The sequence below is a fragment of the Myxocyprinus asiaticus genome, chromosome 17 (assembly GCF_019703515.2).
Source record: "Myxocyprinus asiaticus isolate MX2 ecotype Aquarium Trade chromosome 17, UBuf_Myxa_2, whole genome shotgun sequence".
Classification (NCBI taxonomy): domain Eukaryota; kingdom Metazoa; phylum Chordata; class Actinopteri; order Cypriniformes; family Catostomidae; genus Myxocyprinus; species Myxocyprinus asiaticus.
The window spans coordinates 47,318,047-47,338,164 of NC_059360.1; the positions used below are offsets into that span (position 1 = coordinate 47,318,047).

Here is a 20,118-nt window from a genome sequence, read left to right on the forward strand (position 1 = left end):
TATGACAATGTTTACTTTTAATTGTTTATATTGTAATACGATTATTATAGGAGTATACAGTTTATTTCCCTTATCTGTTTGACTGATCAGCTGGAAGCAGTGAAGCACATACATTTCAAAATAAGAGTCCCTGGTGTATTTTTCAAGTTAAAGTGCCTTTAAAGTGTATCTGGAATTTAATTAAATTTGGACTCTTGTAGCCTCTGTCTGGCCCTCCCCATCACAGGAAGAAAAGACTAAGAACATTTAATACAGGCTACCAATTTTAAAAACTACTGGCAGATTAACTGGCTCTCTTTCAACACATAATTGAATCAGCACAATCAGTGCTTGAAAAAAAGGGCAGGTACTCTCCTTATTAGTATTAAATTACATTTTTTATTTTTTGGTAAATGATCTTGCGAGACTGTTTTTGTTCAATATCAGCCCACATAAGACAACAAGGGCAATCTAATGTAGAATTGTCTTTTTACACAAAATAACTGTAAAACAAAAACGCACATACTGTGATATTGCACACAAGAGCCAGATACTTGTGCAGATCATCATTAGAAATGGTGAACAAACTGATATGATGATGTTCAGGATTGTGAACGCTGACACATATCTGTATGTAGAACCAAACACAGTCAGGATATACAGTATGCATAGGCAAGTTCAGTGACACGTCACATAATCTTTTTACGAGCACTACAGACAATAACAGAGAATAAGAAGCTAACTGGAACTGGACCACGGAATGCTTGATGACCGCCGCTGCTACTGTTGCACGTTGAGTGTTGTTAAACACACCGCTGAGTTTTGTGCAGAGAGCGTTTGGATATTTTCTGCAATTTTATCAAAATCATTTGGAAGGTCAGATAAAAGTGATTGGCAGGCCTCATCAAATCACTGACTTACATTAAATAAGTACATTACATTGTACCGGGAGACTCTGAGAAGTGGTGGTACGCAAGAAAAACTGCCGGTACTCTGTTGACTAAATGAGAGAATTGCAGGTACTGCGTACCAGTGAGTACCCGCCCACTTCAAGCACAGAGCACAATATTGGTCAACCTCTAATTTGCGTCTATTTGTATAATGGTACATAAACCAATTTTAATGTGATATAAATGTGGTAAATTTGTCTTGAGTATTTTAAACATACATATATCCTACCCTGTTTTACTGATAAGCAATGTTAAGGCCATGCTGAATGTGTGCTCCTGCCTCTTTAAGAGTCTGTGTTACATGATTTATTTTGAGATTGTGTTGGTTTGTTTTGGTATGGGGATACTGTATTCATTTTATTTGTTCAGGTCTTGAAAAAGGTCTTAAAATCTTAAATTTGATTTTAAAAACTCTGCAGCAACCTTGTAAATGAAAATTCTGTCATCATTTATTCACCTTCATGTTGTTCTGAATCTATATGATTTTTTTTTTATTTCTTTTTTTTTATCCATGGACCACAAAAGATGTTAGGCAGAATGACAACCTTCGTCACCATTCATTTTCATTGCATCATTTGTCCATACAATGAAAGTGAATGGTGACTGAGGCTGTCAGTCCCTAACATTCTGCCTAACATCTCCTTTTGTGCTCCACAGAATAAAAAAAAAAAGTATTACGGGATTGGAGCAACATAATGGCGGGTACAAGTTGTTCATTTGTGGGTGAATGCAAAATGTTTCAAGTATGAGGCCAGTTGCATTTAAATCTTCGGACAGATATGAGGTCTCAAAAGTTTGTCCTGGATCCAGATTCTTAGTATGTTTGATGTCACATCCGACTCATGAGTACATGGTGAGATGCATCCACTACAAGAAAAAGCAGTAACTGTTACTTAATTATCAAAAAAGGTGAATTACTTTAAAAGTGAAGTGTTTAATTAAAAAAATAAAAAATAATAATAAATAAAAAATGGCTAAAGTTACAGTATTATTATTATTTTCAAACAGGTTTTTGCAATTTTGTTGCAAAAAAGCATTACCTCATTTTCTTGAAGCATCATGCCTTGCCCTCCAGCAGCGATCCTCTTGAATGTTTCTGGAGATATTAATATTAGTTTACATGCAATATCTAAAGTCTGTAAGTGTATCATTAATCACATTAACTACCGTAAATCAAACAAACCTTGACAGCAGTATAATGCCCTAGAGAGGTCAAATTTAGGTGTTTTCCAGTGTTCTCGGTTTTTCTTTATAAGACAGGATTCAATGATGATGCATGCAATTAATTTTTAACTATCTTATCTTTACTGTGATGACTCATGTCCTACATTTAAGATGTCATTGTAGACAATAATTGAAAACTGTACTTAATAATTAGTACCACAAAAAGTTTTTACACTCACTGTCCATGCATTCCATGCGTAGAATGAGGAAAACAAAGTTCTCTAGATTAATCTGTCCACTAGAGTCACCGTATCGTAGAGCCATGAGATTCAGCATACTGTCACTCAATACAAACCCTTGATAAAGCAGAAATATGAGCAGATTAATTCTTTAGAGTCAGCTCGATTACTTTGCATGTTCTGTGTGTAAATAGTACTTTAACATAGCATGCAATATATTGATTGATTTATAACTTGAGGTCAGAACTATTGATCCGTTGAATAGATAACTGCGTTAGTTAGGAGACTAAATTTACCTTTATAAAAAGTACTGTGACATGATAGAGTGATGGTATCATATGGTAATAATACCATGGTACTTTGATATGTGCTATGGTACTATATGGTTCCCCAATTTAAGGTCACTATACTGTACATGTCCAAAAACATGGCAGTGCCCTGGTACATCACTTACAAAAAAAGTACCTTCAGAGTACCAAAAATACCATGAAACTACCATGTTAGAAGTACCAAAAACCCATATTACTTTACCATAGGAGCAAAAAAACAGTACTGTAAAATCATGGTAATTTTTGGTCTTTTTTTGTGTACCTGCAGCTTGGAGAGCATTCTGGAGTTCGTTCAGAGAGAGAGTTCCAGTATGAGAGATGTCCTTATGATAGAAAATGTCCTGAGAAACATATAAAAGAACAAACACATTCAAACTGAAAGATCAAAGAGAAGACTTGATACAATCGGCAATGATTCCTCATTACTTTAGTTTATAATATGAGCCACTTTAAAGAATATCCCTGTTTCAATACAAGTTCATCTCAATCGACAGCAGCTGTGGCATAAAAAAAAAAAGAATAAAATATCTGTGTTACAGAGAGGCACTTACAATGGAAGTGAATGGGGCCAATTTTTGGAGGATTTAAAGGCAGATATGTGAAGCTTATGATTTTATAAAATCACTTACATTCATTCTTCTGTTAAAACTTGTGTGTTATTTGAGCCGTAATGTTGTTTAAATCATCGTTTTTGCAGGATTGCAAGGTTGACAATGTTACGTCATCATGGCAAAGTTGTAAAATTGTATATAACTTTACACAGATGCGGTTAGTAAGTGATTTTATCACAGTAAAATCATGTTAATGGACATATTGTTTATGTCTTGTGTCTATACTTTTGAAACAGTATTTTAACATCTATGGATTGGCCCCCATTGACTTCCATTGTAAATGTCTCACTGTAACCTTGATTTTTTTTGCTTTTTTTAAAGGATGGATGAGTGAAATTTTTTGTGGTAATCAACATTATGCCACAAATGCTGTCGATTGAGCTTAACTTGTACTGAACCCGGAATTTTGGCTGGAATTTTCCTTTAAGTGAAGATTTAAAGCACATCTAGAGAAACTTTACCTTCAGCATTTCAACTCGTTTCCAAAGACGAAGACATTCAAATTCACAGAGTCTTCCAGTGACAGTGAGCTATATAGTTGTGTTAAAGAATCTTATGCAGTAACGTAGTAAAATATGAATGATGTGAATTTGTGCCCAAAAATTTACAAATGACAAACAACACACACGTTTCTAAAACAATAAAGCATTCTTATTTTTCATTTAAAAACCTTTTTTTTTCCACTCTAATCGCTCGGGACTCTCACAGTAAAGGATACATCCATCAGCGCCACCATACTCTTACACAAATCCAAGCTAAATCCTTTAGGTTTCTGAGAAAGTCCTAAAAGATCAGACAAAATAAAACAAAACAAAACTGAATCACTGATTACAAGGCAAAACTTCGGGGGCTTTGCAAATGAATGCTTTAACCTTGTGCGACCCCGCATACACATGCGTGGACATTATTTTGGCTTTGCTATACACAATGCATAATTTAAATTCATTTAAACCGACTGATCTCAGTTCAGGAGACTCTGAGCTGTCATTAAAGGGTTAAACTTTTGACACCATGTTGCAGCACACAGTGTTGTTACACAATAATAAAGGATGCATATCGCTCTGTCCCTAGAGAAGATTTGGGACTCTCTGATCACTGTCTGGTTCATCTTCTTCCAACCTACAGGCATAAATTAAAATCAACCAATACAGTATTAAGGACTGTAAAGAGATGGACCAATGAAGCAGAGTGGGAACTACAAGCCTGCTTTGATTGCACAGATTGGAGTGTTTTCGAGGCTGCAGCTACAGACCTGGATGAGCTCACAGATACCGTGACATCATATGTCAGTTTCTGTGAGGATATGTGCATTCCTACTAGGACTTATTTAAAGTTCAACAACGACATACCGTGGTTTACAGCAGAGCTCAGGCAGCTTCATCAGGCCAAAGAGGATGCTTACAGGGGTGGGGATAAAGTCTTGTACAATTAGGCCAGGAACACACTGAACAACGAGATCAGAGTGGCTAAAAGAAGATACTCTGAGAAACTGAAAAACAAGTTTTCAGCTAATGACCCTGCATCAGTGTGGAGTTGCATGAAACAACTCACAAATTACAGGACTCCTACCCGCAAACCTGTAGAGAACCAACAACTGGCTGACGACCTGAATGTGTTCTACTGCAGATTTGAAAGGCCCAATCTCACACCCCACACCCACTCTGACCTTCACTTCACAAAAACACCTCCTGCAACCCCTCTCCTCCCCCCTCCTGCTACTCAACCTGCACTTAAGATCTGTGAAGATGATGTGTGCCATGTCTTTTGAAAACAAAGGATAAGGAAAGCACAGGGACCAGATGGCATTTCACCTGCATGTCTTAGATCCTGTGCTAACCAGCTGGCTCCTATCTTCACACAGATCTTCAGTAGATCACTGGAGCAGTCCCATGCCGCTTCAAATGTTCCACTATCATCCCCATCCCAAAGAAACCAAAAATCACAGGACTTAATGACTACAGACCTGTTGCCCTGATGTCTGTGGTCATGAAATCATTGAGAGACCGGTGTTAGCCCACCTGAAGAACATCACTGGACACTTTCTATATCCCCTTCAATTTGCTTATCAAGCAAACAGGTCTGTGGATGATGCAGTCAACATTGGATTGCATCATATCCTGCAACATCTGGACAGACCAGGTATATATGCAAGTATCCTTTTTGTGGACTACAGAAGGAAGGTTGAACAGCTGGCTGTCTGGTGCAGTCAAAACAACCTTGAGCTGAACACGCTCAGAATGGTGGAGATCATTGTGGACTTTAGGAGAAACACCCCAACACTGACCCCCCTCACCATTCTAAACAGCACTGTGGCAGCAGTGGAGTCATTCAGGTTCCTGGGCACTACCATCTCACTGGACCTGAAGTGGGAGACCCACATTGACTCCATTGTGAAAAAGACCCAGCAGAGGTTGTACTTCCTTCGCCAGCTGAGGAAATTCAATCTGCCACAGGTGCTGCTGATACAGTTTTACTCAACAGTCATTGAGTCTGTCCTCTGCACTTCAATAACTGTCTGATTTGGTTTAGCTATGAAATCAGACATCAGAAGACTACAAAGGACAGTTCGGACTGCTGAGAGTATTATTGGTTGCCCCTGCCCCCTCTTCAAGAACTATACACTCCCAGAGTGAGGAAAAAGGCTGGAAAAATCACTCGGGACCCCACTCACCCTGCCCACTACCTTTTTGAAATGTTTCTTTCAGAGGCTTTATATGGAGTTAGGATGAAAATAAGGTGCATTTCAAACTGTTCTGAGACCAGTGCAGACAGACAGCACACTGGAGGTTAAGTCATTCACTAAATAGGGTGCGAGGGAGCATGCTATAGCTCTCTATACAGCTAAGTGCATTCACTCCTTAAATCTGACCAAAAGTTCAGTTTCAGGCTGCAGATGATGTTTGGATCACTCGACATGTTTGGCAGACATGGGACAATGATAATCAGTACATAGGTTCAGAATTTATAATGTATCATTTTATTTTAACATGGTTGGCATGATTGGATGATGCTGGACATTACTTTAAATCAGAATGATTTATGCTAATTTTTTATGTAAATTCTGTAATGTCTCAGAGACATGAATAACCAACATTTCTGGAAACAGAATAAACAATAAAAAAATAAATAAATCTGACTTTCTATAGCTTGGTATTATTTAAAATTTTACAGCTTAGTCCTGCTGTCCACATATGAGAACATTTGCTCTAGAAAAAACAAAAAAATGTCATGTTTCTTAGGGACTACTAATTACAATTCAAAAAGGGGAATGTAAAATGCACACAGCGGTCACGCGGGGGTCTCAGGAGGTTAAACTCAAACTTAAAATATTTGCTTATTTTGCGACTTGGTAGGTAGAAACATTACCTGCGTGAAGGTTATCATTCAGAAGTCTTTGAAGACGCTCTGCATCCACCTCGCCATACTTTTAAAAATAGAAAATTGTGACGTAAGTTTATTTACATGTCAGTAGATTTTTCAACAATACATATGCAACATGAAGTATTTAACATGTGCAGTGTTTACGCAAAATGATCACAGACATTCACATTTACTTAATATCCAGAAATGTTATAGAGTACCTGATCTGCATATTGTAGAAAGAGCGGGAATGAGTCATCATTATCCCTAGGAATGATCTGAGAAAAAGGAGCAAATTTGAATGTGTATTAGCAATTTGAATGTCTACTGGCAAAACGTATTTAACTGACTTACACGTGCAAATATAGTCAACGATTTGGACACACTTGACTGAATTTGTTTCTCATGAGCCTAAAATGTTTGATCTAAAGGCTTTGCTTGCCTACATATGAAAATTATTACAAAATATAATATTCTAGGCTCAATCGACAGCATTTGTGGCATAATGTGGATTACTCCAAAAATGTATTGACTAATTTCAACTTGTCCTTCCTTTAAAAAAAATAAAATAAAAAAAAAGGAAAATCTGTGTTCCAGTGAGACACTTACAATGCAAGTCAATGGGGCCAATCTGTAAATGTTAAAATACTCACCGTTTCAAAAGTATAGACACAAGACATAAACAATATGTGTGTTAACATGATTTTACTGTGAAAAAATCACTTACTAAACTTTTCTGTGTAAACATATCCATTTTTACAACTTTGTAAACCATAAAACCCCAAAACAACCGAAAAATTGATGATTTAAACAACAACAGCTCAAATAATCCATGAGTTTCAACATAAAAATTAATGTAAGTGCTTTTATAAAATTATAAGCTTCACATTCTCTTCCATTGTAAGTGCCTTTTTTTGTCTGTACATCATTTCCATATTTGCATTTGTATTATTTTACAGGTTTGATGACTTACTATTATTCAAAAATGTGTAAAATACTGCTAATAAAGAATAAGTGTGTCCAAACTTTGAGTTGAGTGATGTACCTTTGTTCTTGTGATGCCATATCCAGAACTGTCTCTGAAGACACAAAGTCAAAATCTTTAATATTTTAATACAACATACTGCAAAGTACTAGAATATAATATAAGACTAAAAACACTAATGCTAATAATAATAATGCTTACTGAACGATGGCTTTTGTCTTTGAATAAATCATCAGAATGAAAGATGAAGCTTCATTCTGGTCGAAAGTTGACGGGACGATGAGGTATTCGCCCGCTTTGAGTCTGAAAAACTCCATGATTTCTCGAGCATTGAGGAAGTTTTTGACTTTTCCAACAGGAGGGGTGGATTTGAAGAATGACGCAGAGAATTTTCCTTTATGGTCCTTCAACTGGAGAATAAGAAAAAGGACGACAAATGATCATTGCTCCGTTCCTTCATGCAAAAACAAACCCAATGTTCAACTAAATTTATTGAAAAATTTTAAATACGTACATGAGCTGGGACCTATAAGAGTAAGGAACAAAAAATAAATAAATAAATAATTAAATAAATGTCCAAGTATTAAATGTTGTCTTCATATGATCAGGAGTTTTGCCAAACCCTGCTGAAAAGACCAACATAAACCAGCATGAATTCTTGTGCTCATCAAGGTTGGTTTGTGCTGGTTTGGTGGACCAGCAATATCCATACTGATCAACAGCAAGACTGACCAAGGTAGCTTTGCTGGTTAAGCTAGTGGGTATGCACCAATATTATTTGTATTTATTTTTTGGCCAATACCGATACAGATTTTAACCAAAAAACTAGCTTAAAAATCCACTTATCCACCTTATTTTGTCATCAGATCACTGTTTTGCTTAGGAATTAGGCTTTAGAGGGACATGCCTTTTTGAATTATTTTAATATGTTCACACTTATGAACATTAATATGTAATATGTTTTGCACAAAAACAAAAAAACAAAACAATAATATATTTTTAATACATGATCATATTCCACCCTTATTCAGACCCTCTGTCAGAAACGCTCTGTTTTGGTGCTGCTTCTCCTTTAAGACTTGACAGTAAACGCCCACTGTTCTGATTGGCTCTCTGCTCTTGACTGACCTGCTCTCTCTCATTGCCATCTCACTGCTCACCACTGCTGGGCGGGGCTACAAAAGTGATTAAAGGTAAAGTAGGTGCTGATGTGTTGTTTTTGAGGTGGTCAGATACAAATGTCTACCATTGTGACATCACAATGTGGAGGAAGTAGAGAACGAGTCGTTTTGACAGCTTGGTTTCAACAAATGCTCTTTTTGAGTTCTGAAACTTACAGTATGTTTACCTCTTCTATGTCAAAAGATCAAGGAAAAAAATAAAAAAAACTTTGTCAATAATTGGTCGATAAATGTCGGTGGCGGATCGGTGCCTCAGCTAACCAGCATCCAATGTTGTAAATGAACGTCCAGAACATATTTTGGTCTTTTCAGCAGGAAAAAAATAACAAAAACAGCCTGGAGTGAATTTTACAAACCTCATAAATGACGAAGCCAATATGCAAATTGGTTGCTAGGTGTCTGTTTCTCTTGTTAGATTTCTGTGTGAGAGACACCAGCATATTGGGAGTGTTTTCCTCTCTGGGATCTTCAGCCGTCTTCTGAAGTATCACATGATACTGGGGATTTTTGGAAAAACTGTCTATAAGCGTGTGAAAGTGAAAAAAAAAGTGAAAGTTGCAGGTTGTTATGGGCTCACATTATCATGCCTCAACAAAGAGTAAACTAAGGGCTAGATTACCTGGATTATTTAAGCAACCCCCAGCTGTAGTTCCGATCACCCACTGGCCATTGTGCACTTCAGTTTTCCAGGAGGAAGACTGAGATCCAGCAAGAACATTTATATCCGTACAGCATATATCCACATTTTCATAATTCTTGCAGAAATCCTCCATAGACATCCTACAGAGATACAGAGCTTGTAAAATATTGATACACAACTAAAGCAACAAAAATGCACAGTAGATGAGCGTAGCTTTCTTTCCTGTGTTGACACACTTCCTAATGAAGTTTCATAACAACGTTTGGGAGGAGAACGTTAATTTAATCCAACCAGAGTAAGCGTATATAACAGCTGCTTACCTCTATGATTGCAACGATTCCCCCGGCATCCCTCCACCACCCCATCTCCTCCCATCTCACCGCCAGGGACAGCGAGCCAAACATGTTTACACTATCCTCTCTACAGGATTACATTACCTTGCGAACTACTGAATTGAAACAGGAAGTTGGGTTGAAACTTGCTGATTGTTATTTTGAGCATTGCTGGTGGTATTAGATGTAGGGACATTCTCATGCTAGAGAAAACGACTGTATATTGGTCAAGGACATGAACCAGACTGCAAGAAGATGTCAGCAATACTTTCGGTCTGTTTTCCAGGATAATACAATAGAAAGTCAACTTTTCAGAGCTAACAGACATAAACTAAAAGCCATAAAACTCCAGTTTAGATTTCTTGGGGTCTAAAAAGCAGCAAAGCTAGAAAATTAAGAGCTATTCACCAGATATATATTTTTAGAGGCAAATATTTTGGGTCACTAAGCTGTTTTGCTCACCAGAATTCTCCGTTGTCGAGCACAGTGTTGTATCTTTGGTCCTCAGATCGTGCAAGTTTCCACAAAGGGGAACTAAATAGATCGTATTAACAAGCCAATCATGTGTAAACGTGTAAAATGATGTATAGAAGGAATAATATATAAACTTTAATCATTAAGATGTCAGTGAAAGATTCTGACTTATCGCTCCAGTCCCCGTTCCATTCTCCACGTCCCCAAGGGTTTAAGATTCTCACCAGCTTCACTGGACGGCCCTGACATACAACCTGTGAGAGAACAGCTTGTAAGAACAAAGCTTAGACCAGCATGCATGTCCATGCCAGGCCTGGCTGGTATATGTTGGTTTGGAACTGGCAAACTGGTTGATCAGCATAGACAAAATGCTTTTAAACCAGCATGTTTTTTTTGTGGTGAAGTTGTTTGACTAAAGAAGTCTTACTGGTTGAAGCTAGTAAAGACACCAGCTGCCAAAACACAACATATGCTGGTCTTATCATTGTTACTGATTGATTTTGTACTTTCGTTTTAGCTAATGCGTTAGTATATTTGAATTGTGCAATTATCTTTACACAACATACTATATTTAAAGTGAATGATTATTTTTGGTAAAGGTTATAAATCATGTTTTAGGTCAACATCCGTTTGAATATTTAGGCAAATTGAAATATACGACCAGTAATGTGCTCAACACACTTTTGATGTTTCCCATTCCCATGAGGTTTCATTGAAGTGAATACATAACTGTTAGCATTCTTTCTTTGTTTACCTGTACGTTTTTAGATAAGCAGACCTCACCTCAGCAACTCCTGTGACCGCGTATGCGTGCATTTCTACAAGGCCGTTGCGTAACACTGTATTTTGCAGCACTGGCTAAAAAGAAAACGTGATTTTAGGACATGGATGTGTCAAGTATGCATTATTTAAGAGACTCAAATATTAGTATTTAAGATTCAATCCTCACCCCTCCAGGAGTACCACATCCCATCAAGGATTCTGATTGGCTGGCTCGTCTCATAAGTTCCCACAGATTCTCCGTTGCTTCACTTAGTTTGAACGTCATGTGCGGTCCACCGGTGAAGTCCATCAGAGCTTCCGAGATGTTTCCTGCATTCATATCTGCATAAGAGCCACAGACTCTGGAAAGATCAAAATAATATTCAGGATTAATGTTTTTGCATTAGACCATGTGTTAGGCCATGTTCACACTAATAGGTTTTAGTCCGAAAATGCATTAAATTGTGTACGTTTATGCTTCTCGTCCACAGAGCAATGCCTTTTTCAACACCGAAATCGAAGTGTTTTGAATGCAGAGTTTTCAAATGAAAATGAATTGGTGTGGATGTGGCCTTAGAAACAGTTAGTAACCTCACACACACTTGAGGCTTGTCTGTTTATTAATCGTGACAAATTCTATGTCATTTAAAAGGTCTAAGCCTCAAGCATCACCATTAGACCACTGATTTATGATTAAAATCTAATAGTGAAATATTCTTCAATATTTTGCACATGAAACATACTTAGCGTAAGCTTTCTCTAGCAAAGCAGGCCAGAATTCATTTGGTGTTTTGGATTGAACAAAGACGAGTCGTCCGTCAATCGTCGGTAGCTTGTCGTCAATAACAACATCAACCCATTTTCCAAATCTCCAGAACTGGAAAAAAGAAATTGATAGTTTAGCGATATGCAATAAATAGATAAATATATAAATACAAATTAAAAGGCACCATCAATTTTTAAGGGAAAAGTTCACCCAGAAATGAGAATACTTGTGCATATTAAAATTTTTAATATGAAAACACGTCATTTGACATCGCTGATGCCAAACATGCGATACATCGCACCAAGTTCGAAAATGCAGAAGCATGAATGAAATTTGAGAGCTGCAGTGGAAGGCAAGATTTTCAGTGAATTACGAAAATTCAAATTAAAGTCAAATATCCCTTTAAAAATTGTCTCAGTTTATGAAAATATGATTTAAACTTCTGAATTTTTATTTTTATTTTTTTTTGCCATTAAAAGTGATGAAGATTTACCCTAAAGTGAAATATTCCTGCATAATCCACAGAGAAATTTTGCTCTTCATGGATAATCTGCGTCATAATCCTTCTTTGAAATGTAAGAGCTCCGACCGATGCCAAAAACCAGCAGTTACCTTCATAAACACACAATAGAGCACATTATTTAAATACACACTGTATTAACAGAGAGAGTTAATTGCTGTATACTACACTGGAGATATATATATATATATATTTGTAACTTGATGAAGATCAAACCAGATTTTAAGACACATTTATACATAAATACAGGTAATTCCAAAGGGTTCACATTCTTTTTCTTTCCACTGTATATATATATATATATATATATATATATATATATATATATATATATATATATATATATATATATATATATATATATATAAGCAATAATCTGTATAATTGCCCCAGGCAACCAATATTCTAGCTGTTTGAGTTTCTTGTCTCTTGTATCAATCCACACTCTTTTTCTCACGTTATAAAATCATTTACACTCAAATCAATATTTCATGTCCATTCATTTGTTAACTAGCTATATAATAAGCAGGATAATGTGCAATAAGCAATTCATTATCTCAAAATAAACACTTTTAGGGTGATACAAGACTTCTCTGCTTCACATTAAATCCAAACTTATGTTTAGCTCACATACTCAGGTATTTTTATGTTAGACTTTATGTGTACACACAATTTCTAATGCACTCACAAACAGAGAGCACAGATGACCTACCTAAATTACCCTGGATAAAATCAAACCTTGAAGTTCCTTCAACAATGTATATAGGATTTGACACCAGATCCTGAAAGAAACAGATTTTTATCTCTAGTTTGATGATTACAAAGACTAAACCAAACAAAATCATGCATGACTCTGCAAATTTCCTCCCCGGGGGTAAACAAGGTTTCTTTACTACCACCTACTCCCTAGTGTCAACATGAGCTAGGCATCACATTGCAACGACTGTCTTCATTTGCATTTTCTTTTACATATTTCACAGGGACTCAGGGACATTTAAACTGCTGACTTTATAGTAATTTAGTTTGATAAGTGTTTGCATCTGAATATGCACACATACCTGTGGTCTTTTCCACACCACTCTGGCCAGGTCAGCATACGGCAGAGGCCCCAAACCAATGGATTTTTTCTCCGGTGGGAACAAGTTATCTATGAATCTGAGTCGTTCCCTCAGGCAAAACGTCTTCAACCTGTGGAAGTCTTGACCCAGAAACATCTCAGGATTGCTGGGCGACCCCTGTCCATCTTTATGGTTACGCTCCGATACAATGTTTAAACACACGCCAGACGCTGGCATTTTACCTCAAAATCTGTTGATTAGAAAACACATCGTTTGTCTCTATTTACTTTTTATTCGTTATTAGATTAGATTAGATTCACTTTCATTGTCATTGTGCAGAGTACAGAAGTACAGAACCAGTAGCAGTAAACAATGTAATAAAAGTGTGTAATTTGTAATCTGCGGCACTAACTTTAGACATGGGCGACAGGTGCAGTTGCCCAGGGCGGCATCTTGCGGGGGTTGGGGGGGGGTGGGGGGGCAGCACGAGGCACCCACACAGACAACCCCCAGAAGGTCAACAACTTTGGGGGCGTGTTGAAGTGGGTTTTCGCCAAAGGCACCATACAACCACCACCACCCCTCCCACCACCCATCCCCCCAACAACTTTAGGGGCATGTTGAAGCGAGTTTCGCACAGCGCGCCATACAAGATAGAACCGCTACTGATTTAGGGTACAACGGGGATAAATAGCAGCTACCACAACACATTCTTAAACACCTTTTTGCCATTATGCACTGCAAAACCATGCAATGTCGGAGGTAATTTTATCTTACAATTAATTACTTTTAAAATGTTGCAAATCTATGTAATTCAGAGCATGTATTTAAGGGGAATTGCTGAAATTATCACATTTATTTTGTGACAAAATACCTGTTTTTAAGTTTTGTTCAAGTTCATTAAATCAAAAGTTTTTCAATAACTGTCCAATAAGTGAAAGGATAGTTTTTGGGGTAAAAAGCCCCTTGTTGCAGGGGCTAAAGACCCCCGTAAAACATTTCTGAAGTGGAAGGAATACATTTAGTATGAAGAAAGTTTAAAATGAGCTCACTGTTCAAATCACAATTCAGATCAAGATTCGTTTGTATATAGAATGCATGGGATGTTATAAAATGACAATTGTGATTGAAGTGAACAGGAAATGCTGTGCCTTTTTCTGAAGTGCTTATTTTAAATAAGTATTATCTTTATTTGTTACTCAAAAAAAAATAAATAAAAAAGCATCTTGCTGTCTCAAAAGTATTTGCATAAGTTCACAAATGATTGCCTCTACTGTATATCTACAGTATATATCAATATAACCCTCTATAAGTGTGGAGTAAATTATTCATTTTAATCAAAACAAACAGCATTTATTATTTTTTGTAACTAATTATGTTGCTCCACAAAAAAAAAAAAAGATGTGCCTTTGGCATATTGTACCCTCAGTACCAAAAATAATTGCAAAAAGTGATGTTTTCAAACAGATTTCCCAAATACTCTCCCCCTGTCTTGCACTGGTCAGATAAACAGCTAGTCCTGCCCTAAACGTACACTTTTAATTGAACCGATGTTGCTGTGGCTGGTCAGGATGCTAAAAAAAACAGAGCAATGTTTTGAAAGCGCCACAGAGACACAGGATGCAGATTCACTAAGTATGCATTGCGCACACTAAAGCACCATTTTTTTGCACGCGCCAACTGTGCTCGTTTAGTGCCTGATTCACTAAAGGAATTATGCAGATCAAGCAACGGCGCACAAAATCGCTGCTGAACGCAATTTGCACGTGCAATTCTGATCTTGTGGTCCGATTCTGAGCGCAATAGAGTGCAATAGTCTGGTTCCGGAAGTAAAAATCTCATTTATTTATCACATAGATTAATAGATTTTCAAGGATAATTCATAAACCTTTGAGCTACGAGGTTGTTCATCGGTGGATTGTTCCATTAAAAACATCCTTCTGCGTTATTTCAACTTCATTGTTTAAAAATCGTGTTTGATAGTGGAATTAATTGTAAATAACTACATTACCCATGATACAGTAGTGAAAGTAGTTTGCGCAGAAATGAATGACAATGACTTCATTTAAATATTGAAGACGCAGCGCTGACTGCACCTGCTAAAAGTGATTGCAGGTGGTTAGTGAATAAGACGCAGGTATTTGCGCTGAAATACCACCTGCAAAAGTGGCGCAACTTTTTAGCGATCTGCCCCACAGTGTTTACACTTTTCATGAAATCAACCTATGAATAGTTAACTTCTATATGTCATTGCATAGTAAACATAAAGAAAATTACACACTTTCCCTTTAAATGTATACAAAACCTATTTATCTGGTTTTGTTTAGTATAAAATGCCCAGATACAGTAAGTGGCAGGGATGTATCTCACTGACTATACAACATGTCTGTTTGTATATGTGATAAATTAATGACTTTAAACAGAAATTCATTTGCATATCAGCTGATACATATTTCCATTAAAAGCATGACTATTCCATAAATGAAATATATAAGACAGAAACATACCTTTCTCTGTGACTGTCACTGTTGTAGGTAGATTACTCTGTGTTTTTCAATGCAAGGAAGAGGAGAGGTCACAGGAGACACTATTTAAAGCCTGACTCCACCCACTTAGCAGGTGTGACATCAGGTTTATGGTTCTCAGGTCAATATTTGCATGGAACAGGCCGGAAAGTGGCACACGTCATGGCTCAGAGAGTTCTGAACTACCTACCTACTTGCAGTACATCACATGATGTCACCTTCTTATACAGTGCATCTTCACCTCATAAAATAACTTCATAAAATAATGGAAAACAAGGTGGCACTGATATGAGGAGGTTGAAGGTCAATACTATAAACCTTTAAATTAATGTTTAAACTTATGCAACATGTCTGTTTGTAAAGTAAAAAAATAAATGACTTTAAAAAGAAATATAAATGCATTTGCATGTCAGCTAATACATATTTCTTTCGCATGCATGAATTTTCCATATACATGTCTATATTCCATACATGTCCTGATGGGTCACTGAGTGAGAAACCTTGTCTAGACTGTGTCCAGATTTTAAAATTATGCCTCATTTACACAGTATAGCCTTCCTTGAAGTTGAAAGGAATTTTTGAACAAGCTAACGCTTGTAAAGAGGCTAGATTTGACCTGCCCACTATCTTTTTGAACTGTTGCCTTCTGGCCGACACTTCAGAGCTCTGAGCACCAGAACCGTCAGGCACAGGAACAGTTTTTTTCCCTCAGGCTATCCATCTCATGAACAGTTAAAACTGCCCCATTGAGCAATAACTATGTGCAATACACAGTTTAGTCTTTTTTATATTATCCAACACATCCAACCAAAACAGCTATTTCATTCCGATGCACTGTATATAACCGATTTGTATTTAGATTTGCACTACGTATGTGTATGTGTGTATGCATGTATGTATGTATGTGTGTGTCTGTATGTATGTGTGTGTCTGTATGTATGTGTATGTCTGTGTATGTATGTATGTATGTGTGTGTGTGTGTCTGTATGTATGTGTATGTCTGTGTATGTATGTATGTATGTGTGTGTGTATGTATGTGTGTGTCTGTATGTATGTATGTGTGTGTCTGTATGTATGTGTATGTCTGTGTATGTATGTATGTATGTGTGTGTGTATGTATGTGTGTGTCTGTGTATGTGTGTATGTATGTATGTATGTGTGTGTCTGTATGTATGTGTATGTCTGTGTATGTATGTATGTATGTGTGTGTGTATGTATGTGTGTGTCTGTGTCTGTGTATGTATGTATGTATGTATGTATGTATGTATGTATGTGTGTGTCTGTGTCTGTGTATGTATGTATGTATGTATGTGTGTGTATGTGTATGTATGTATGTGTGTATGTATGTGTGTGTATGTATGTATGTATGTATGTGTGTGTCTGTGTGTGTGTATGTATGTATGTATGTATGTGTGTCTGTGTATGTATGTATGTGTGTATGTATGTATGTATGTATCTATGTGTGTGTGTGTCTGTGTACGTATGTATGTATTTATGTATGTGTGAGACTGTGTATGTTAGTGTGTATGTATGTGTGTCTGTGTATGTATGTATGTATTTATGTATGTGTGTATGTGTATGTATGTATGTGTATGTATGTGTGTGTCTGTGTATGTATGTATGTGTGTGTATGTATGTGTGTGTCTGTGTATGTATGTATGTATGTATGTATGTATGTGTATGTATGTATGTATGTATGTGTGTGTCTGTGTATGTATGTGTGTGTCTGTGTATGTATGTATGTATGTATGTATGTATGTGTCTGTGTATGTATGTATGAATGTGTGTCTGTGTATGTATGTATGTGTGTGTCTGTGTATATATGTATGTGTGTATGTGTATGTATTTATGTGTATGTATGTGTGTGTCTGTGTATGTATGTATGTATGTGTGTATGTATGTGTGTGTGTGTCTGTGTATGTATGTGTGTGTCTGTGTATGTATGTGTATGTATGTGTGTGTCTGTGTATGTATGTATGTATGTATGTGTGTGTCTGTGTATGTATGTATGTATGTGTATGTATGTGTGTGTCTGTGTGTATGTATGTATGTATGTATGTATGTGTGTATTTATGTGTGTGTCTGTGTATGTATGTATGTGTGTATGTATGTATGTGTGTATGTATGTATGTATGTGAGTATGTATGTGTGTGTCTGTGTATGTATGTATGTATGTATGTATGTGTGTGTGTGTCTGTATATATGTATGTATGTGTGTATGTATGTGTGTGTCTGTGTATGTATATATGTATGTATGTATGTGTGTATGTATGTGTCTGTGTATGTATGTATGTGTGTATGTATGTGTGTGTCTGTGTATGTATGTATGTATGTATGTATGTGTGTGTCTGTGTATGTATGTATGTATGTGTGTATGTATGTGTGTATGTATGTATGTATGTGTGTATGTGTATGTATGTATGTATGGGCAGGTTTTTTTAGGTTATAAACTGGTAATTACAAGGGTATTTTGCTATAAATGTGGTTTATGAGGACATTTCTGGTGTCTCTATAATTTAAATCACTTAAAAAACATACTAAATGATGTTTTATTGAAAATGTAAAAATGTAAAAAAATTTTGTGAGGGTTAGGTTTAGGGGTAGGGTTAGGGGAAATAATCTATAGTTTGTACAGTATAAAAATCATTATGTCTATGGAGAGTCCTCATAATTATAGCTGCACCAACATGTATGTGTGTATGTGTATGTGTATGTATGGATATGTGTATGTATGTATATATTGTCTTATTGTGTATTCTATATATACTTTATTTTCTATTAATTTTTTTTATTTATTTTTTTAAAATTTTCAAGTTTTTATTATTTTTTATTATTATCTATGTCTTGTTGCTGTTTTGTATTGTTGTACACTGGAAGCTCCTGTCACCAAGACAAATTCCTTTTATGTGTAAGCATACTTGGCAATAAAGCTCATTCTGATTCTGATTCTGACTTCAAGATGCATTTTCAGGTTGTAGCCGCATAGGACTATTTGCATGAGGGAGTAATGTATCCAACACAACACACTCTGTATGTTACAGTACCAGTACTTGTATATATATATATATATAAATCAGCTTACTGTTTTGTTCCAAAAAAGGCCTCTCACACTTATTCAAAAACTAGGCGGTGCTGTAAGCCATTTTAGCTGTTCTAGAATTCCCACAAACTGAGCCGCTGGATTAGCCACGCCCCCTTTCAAAAAACCCACACACCAAAGACACCAAATGAGCATTATTGAGACCGATATTGAGCAGAAACGGTTGTCAAAAACAACAGCAGCAAAATAGCACCCTCAACTGACAACTGTTATGAGCAACATGGCATAATAATGGCATTAAGCCTCAATAATTCGCTGCAACTACAAAACTATGAGAACGAGCAAAATGACTGACAGGAAGAAAGCGTCACACATTTTTGTTTGCTGTTTACAGAGTCTAGAGCTGTCACAGAGACCGGTGATATATCTCACGACACTTATTTCTTTAATATATTTTTCAGGAAGACATTTTTTTGCATACCTTTCCATTGCTTACAGCACCTTTATTTAGAACATAAGCACATGCTTTGGTTCTGAAGAAAACTGCTGCATCACACATTTTGTTGCTTTACTGTGCATTGTGAGTGTAGCCTTTTGTGACATGCTGAAGACCTTTATAACAATTAAATATAATTACTATATATATACAGTACATGATGAGTTATAAGGAAAAATATCAGAGGTAAAAAGTACATTTCTCACTGAATTATTGTTAGATGTGATGCATTAAAACAGATTTGATGATGCGGGGTTTTGACGAAGAAGCAGACCTGTAATTAAAAATAAAAAAATAGTGGGGGCCTGGGAAGCTCAGCAAGTAAAGACACTGACTACCACAACTGGAGTCGCAAGTTCGAATCCAGGGTGTGCAGAGTGACTCCAGTCAGGCTTCCTAAGCAACCAAATTGGCCAAGTTGCTAGGAAGGGTAGAGTCACATGGGGTAACCTCCTCGTGGTTGCGATTAGGGTCTCTCACTCTCAATGGGGCGTGTGGTAAGTTGTGTGTGGATCGCGGAGAGTAGCATGAGCCTCCACATGCTGTGAGTCTCCGCGGTGTCATGCACAACGAGTCACGTGATAAGATGCGCGGATTGACGGTCTCAGAAGCGGAGGCAACTGAGACTTGTCCTCCGCCGCCCGGATTGAGGTGAGTAACCGCGCCACCATGAGGACCTACTAAGTAGTGGGAATTGGGCATTCCAA

General features: G+C 36.8%; 1 protein-coding gene across 1 annotated transcript; it reads right to left on the bottom strand.

Moving 5' to 3' along the window:
• Window positions 1–50: 50 nt before the first annotated feature.
• zgc:136872 (uncharacterized protein LOC678524 homolog) lies at window positions 51–15,906 on the bottom strand. Its single transcript, XM_051722992.1, has 22 exons — window positions 15,858–15,906; window positions 13,351–13,600; window positions 13,005–13,074; window positions 12,266–12,384; window positions 11,750–11,883; window positions 11,194–11,368; window positions 11,028–11,102; window positions 10,413–10,498; window positions 10,233–10,304; window positions 9,418–9,578; window positions 9,155–9,318; window positions 8,132–8,143; window positions 7,819–8,027; window positions 7,678–7,711; window positions 6,854–6,910; window positions 6,639–6,696; window positions 3,991–4,055; window positions 3,734–3,802; window positions 2,924–3,002; window positions 2,333–2,449; window positions 1,970–2,025; window positions 51–1,796 (listed from the first exon to the last, which is right to left on the bottom strand). The coding sequence occupies exons 2-22, from the start codon at window positions 13,585–13,587 to the stop codon at window positions 1,770–1,772; spliced, it is 2,076 nt and encodes a 691-aa protein (XP_051578952.1). The 5' UTR covers window positions 13,588–13,600; window positions 15,858–15,906; the 3' UTR covers window positions 51–1,769.
• Window positions 15,907–20,118: the final 4,212 nt, after the last annotated feature.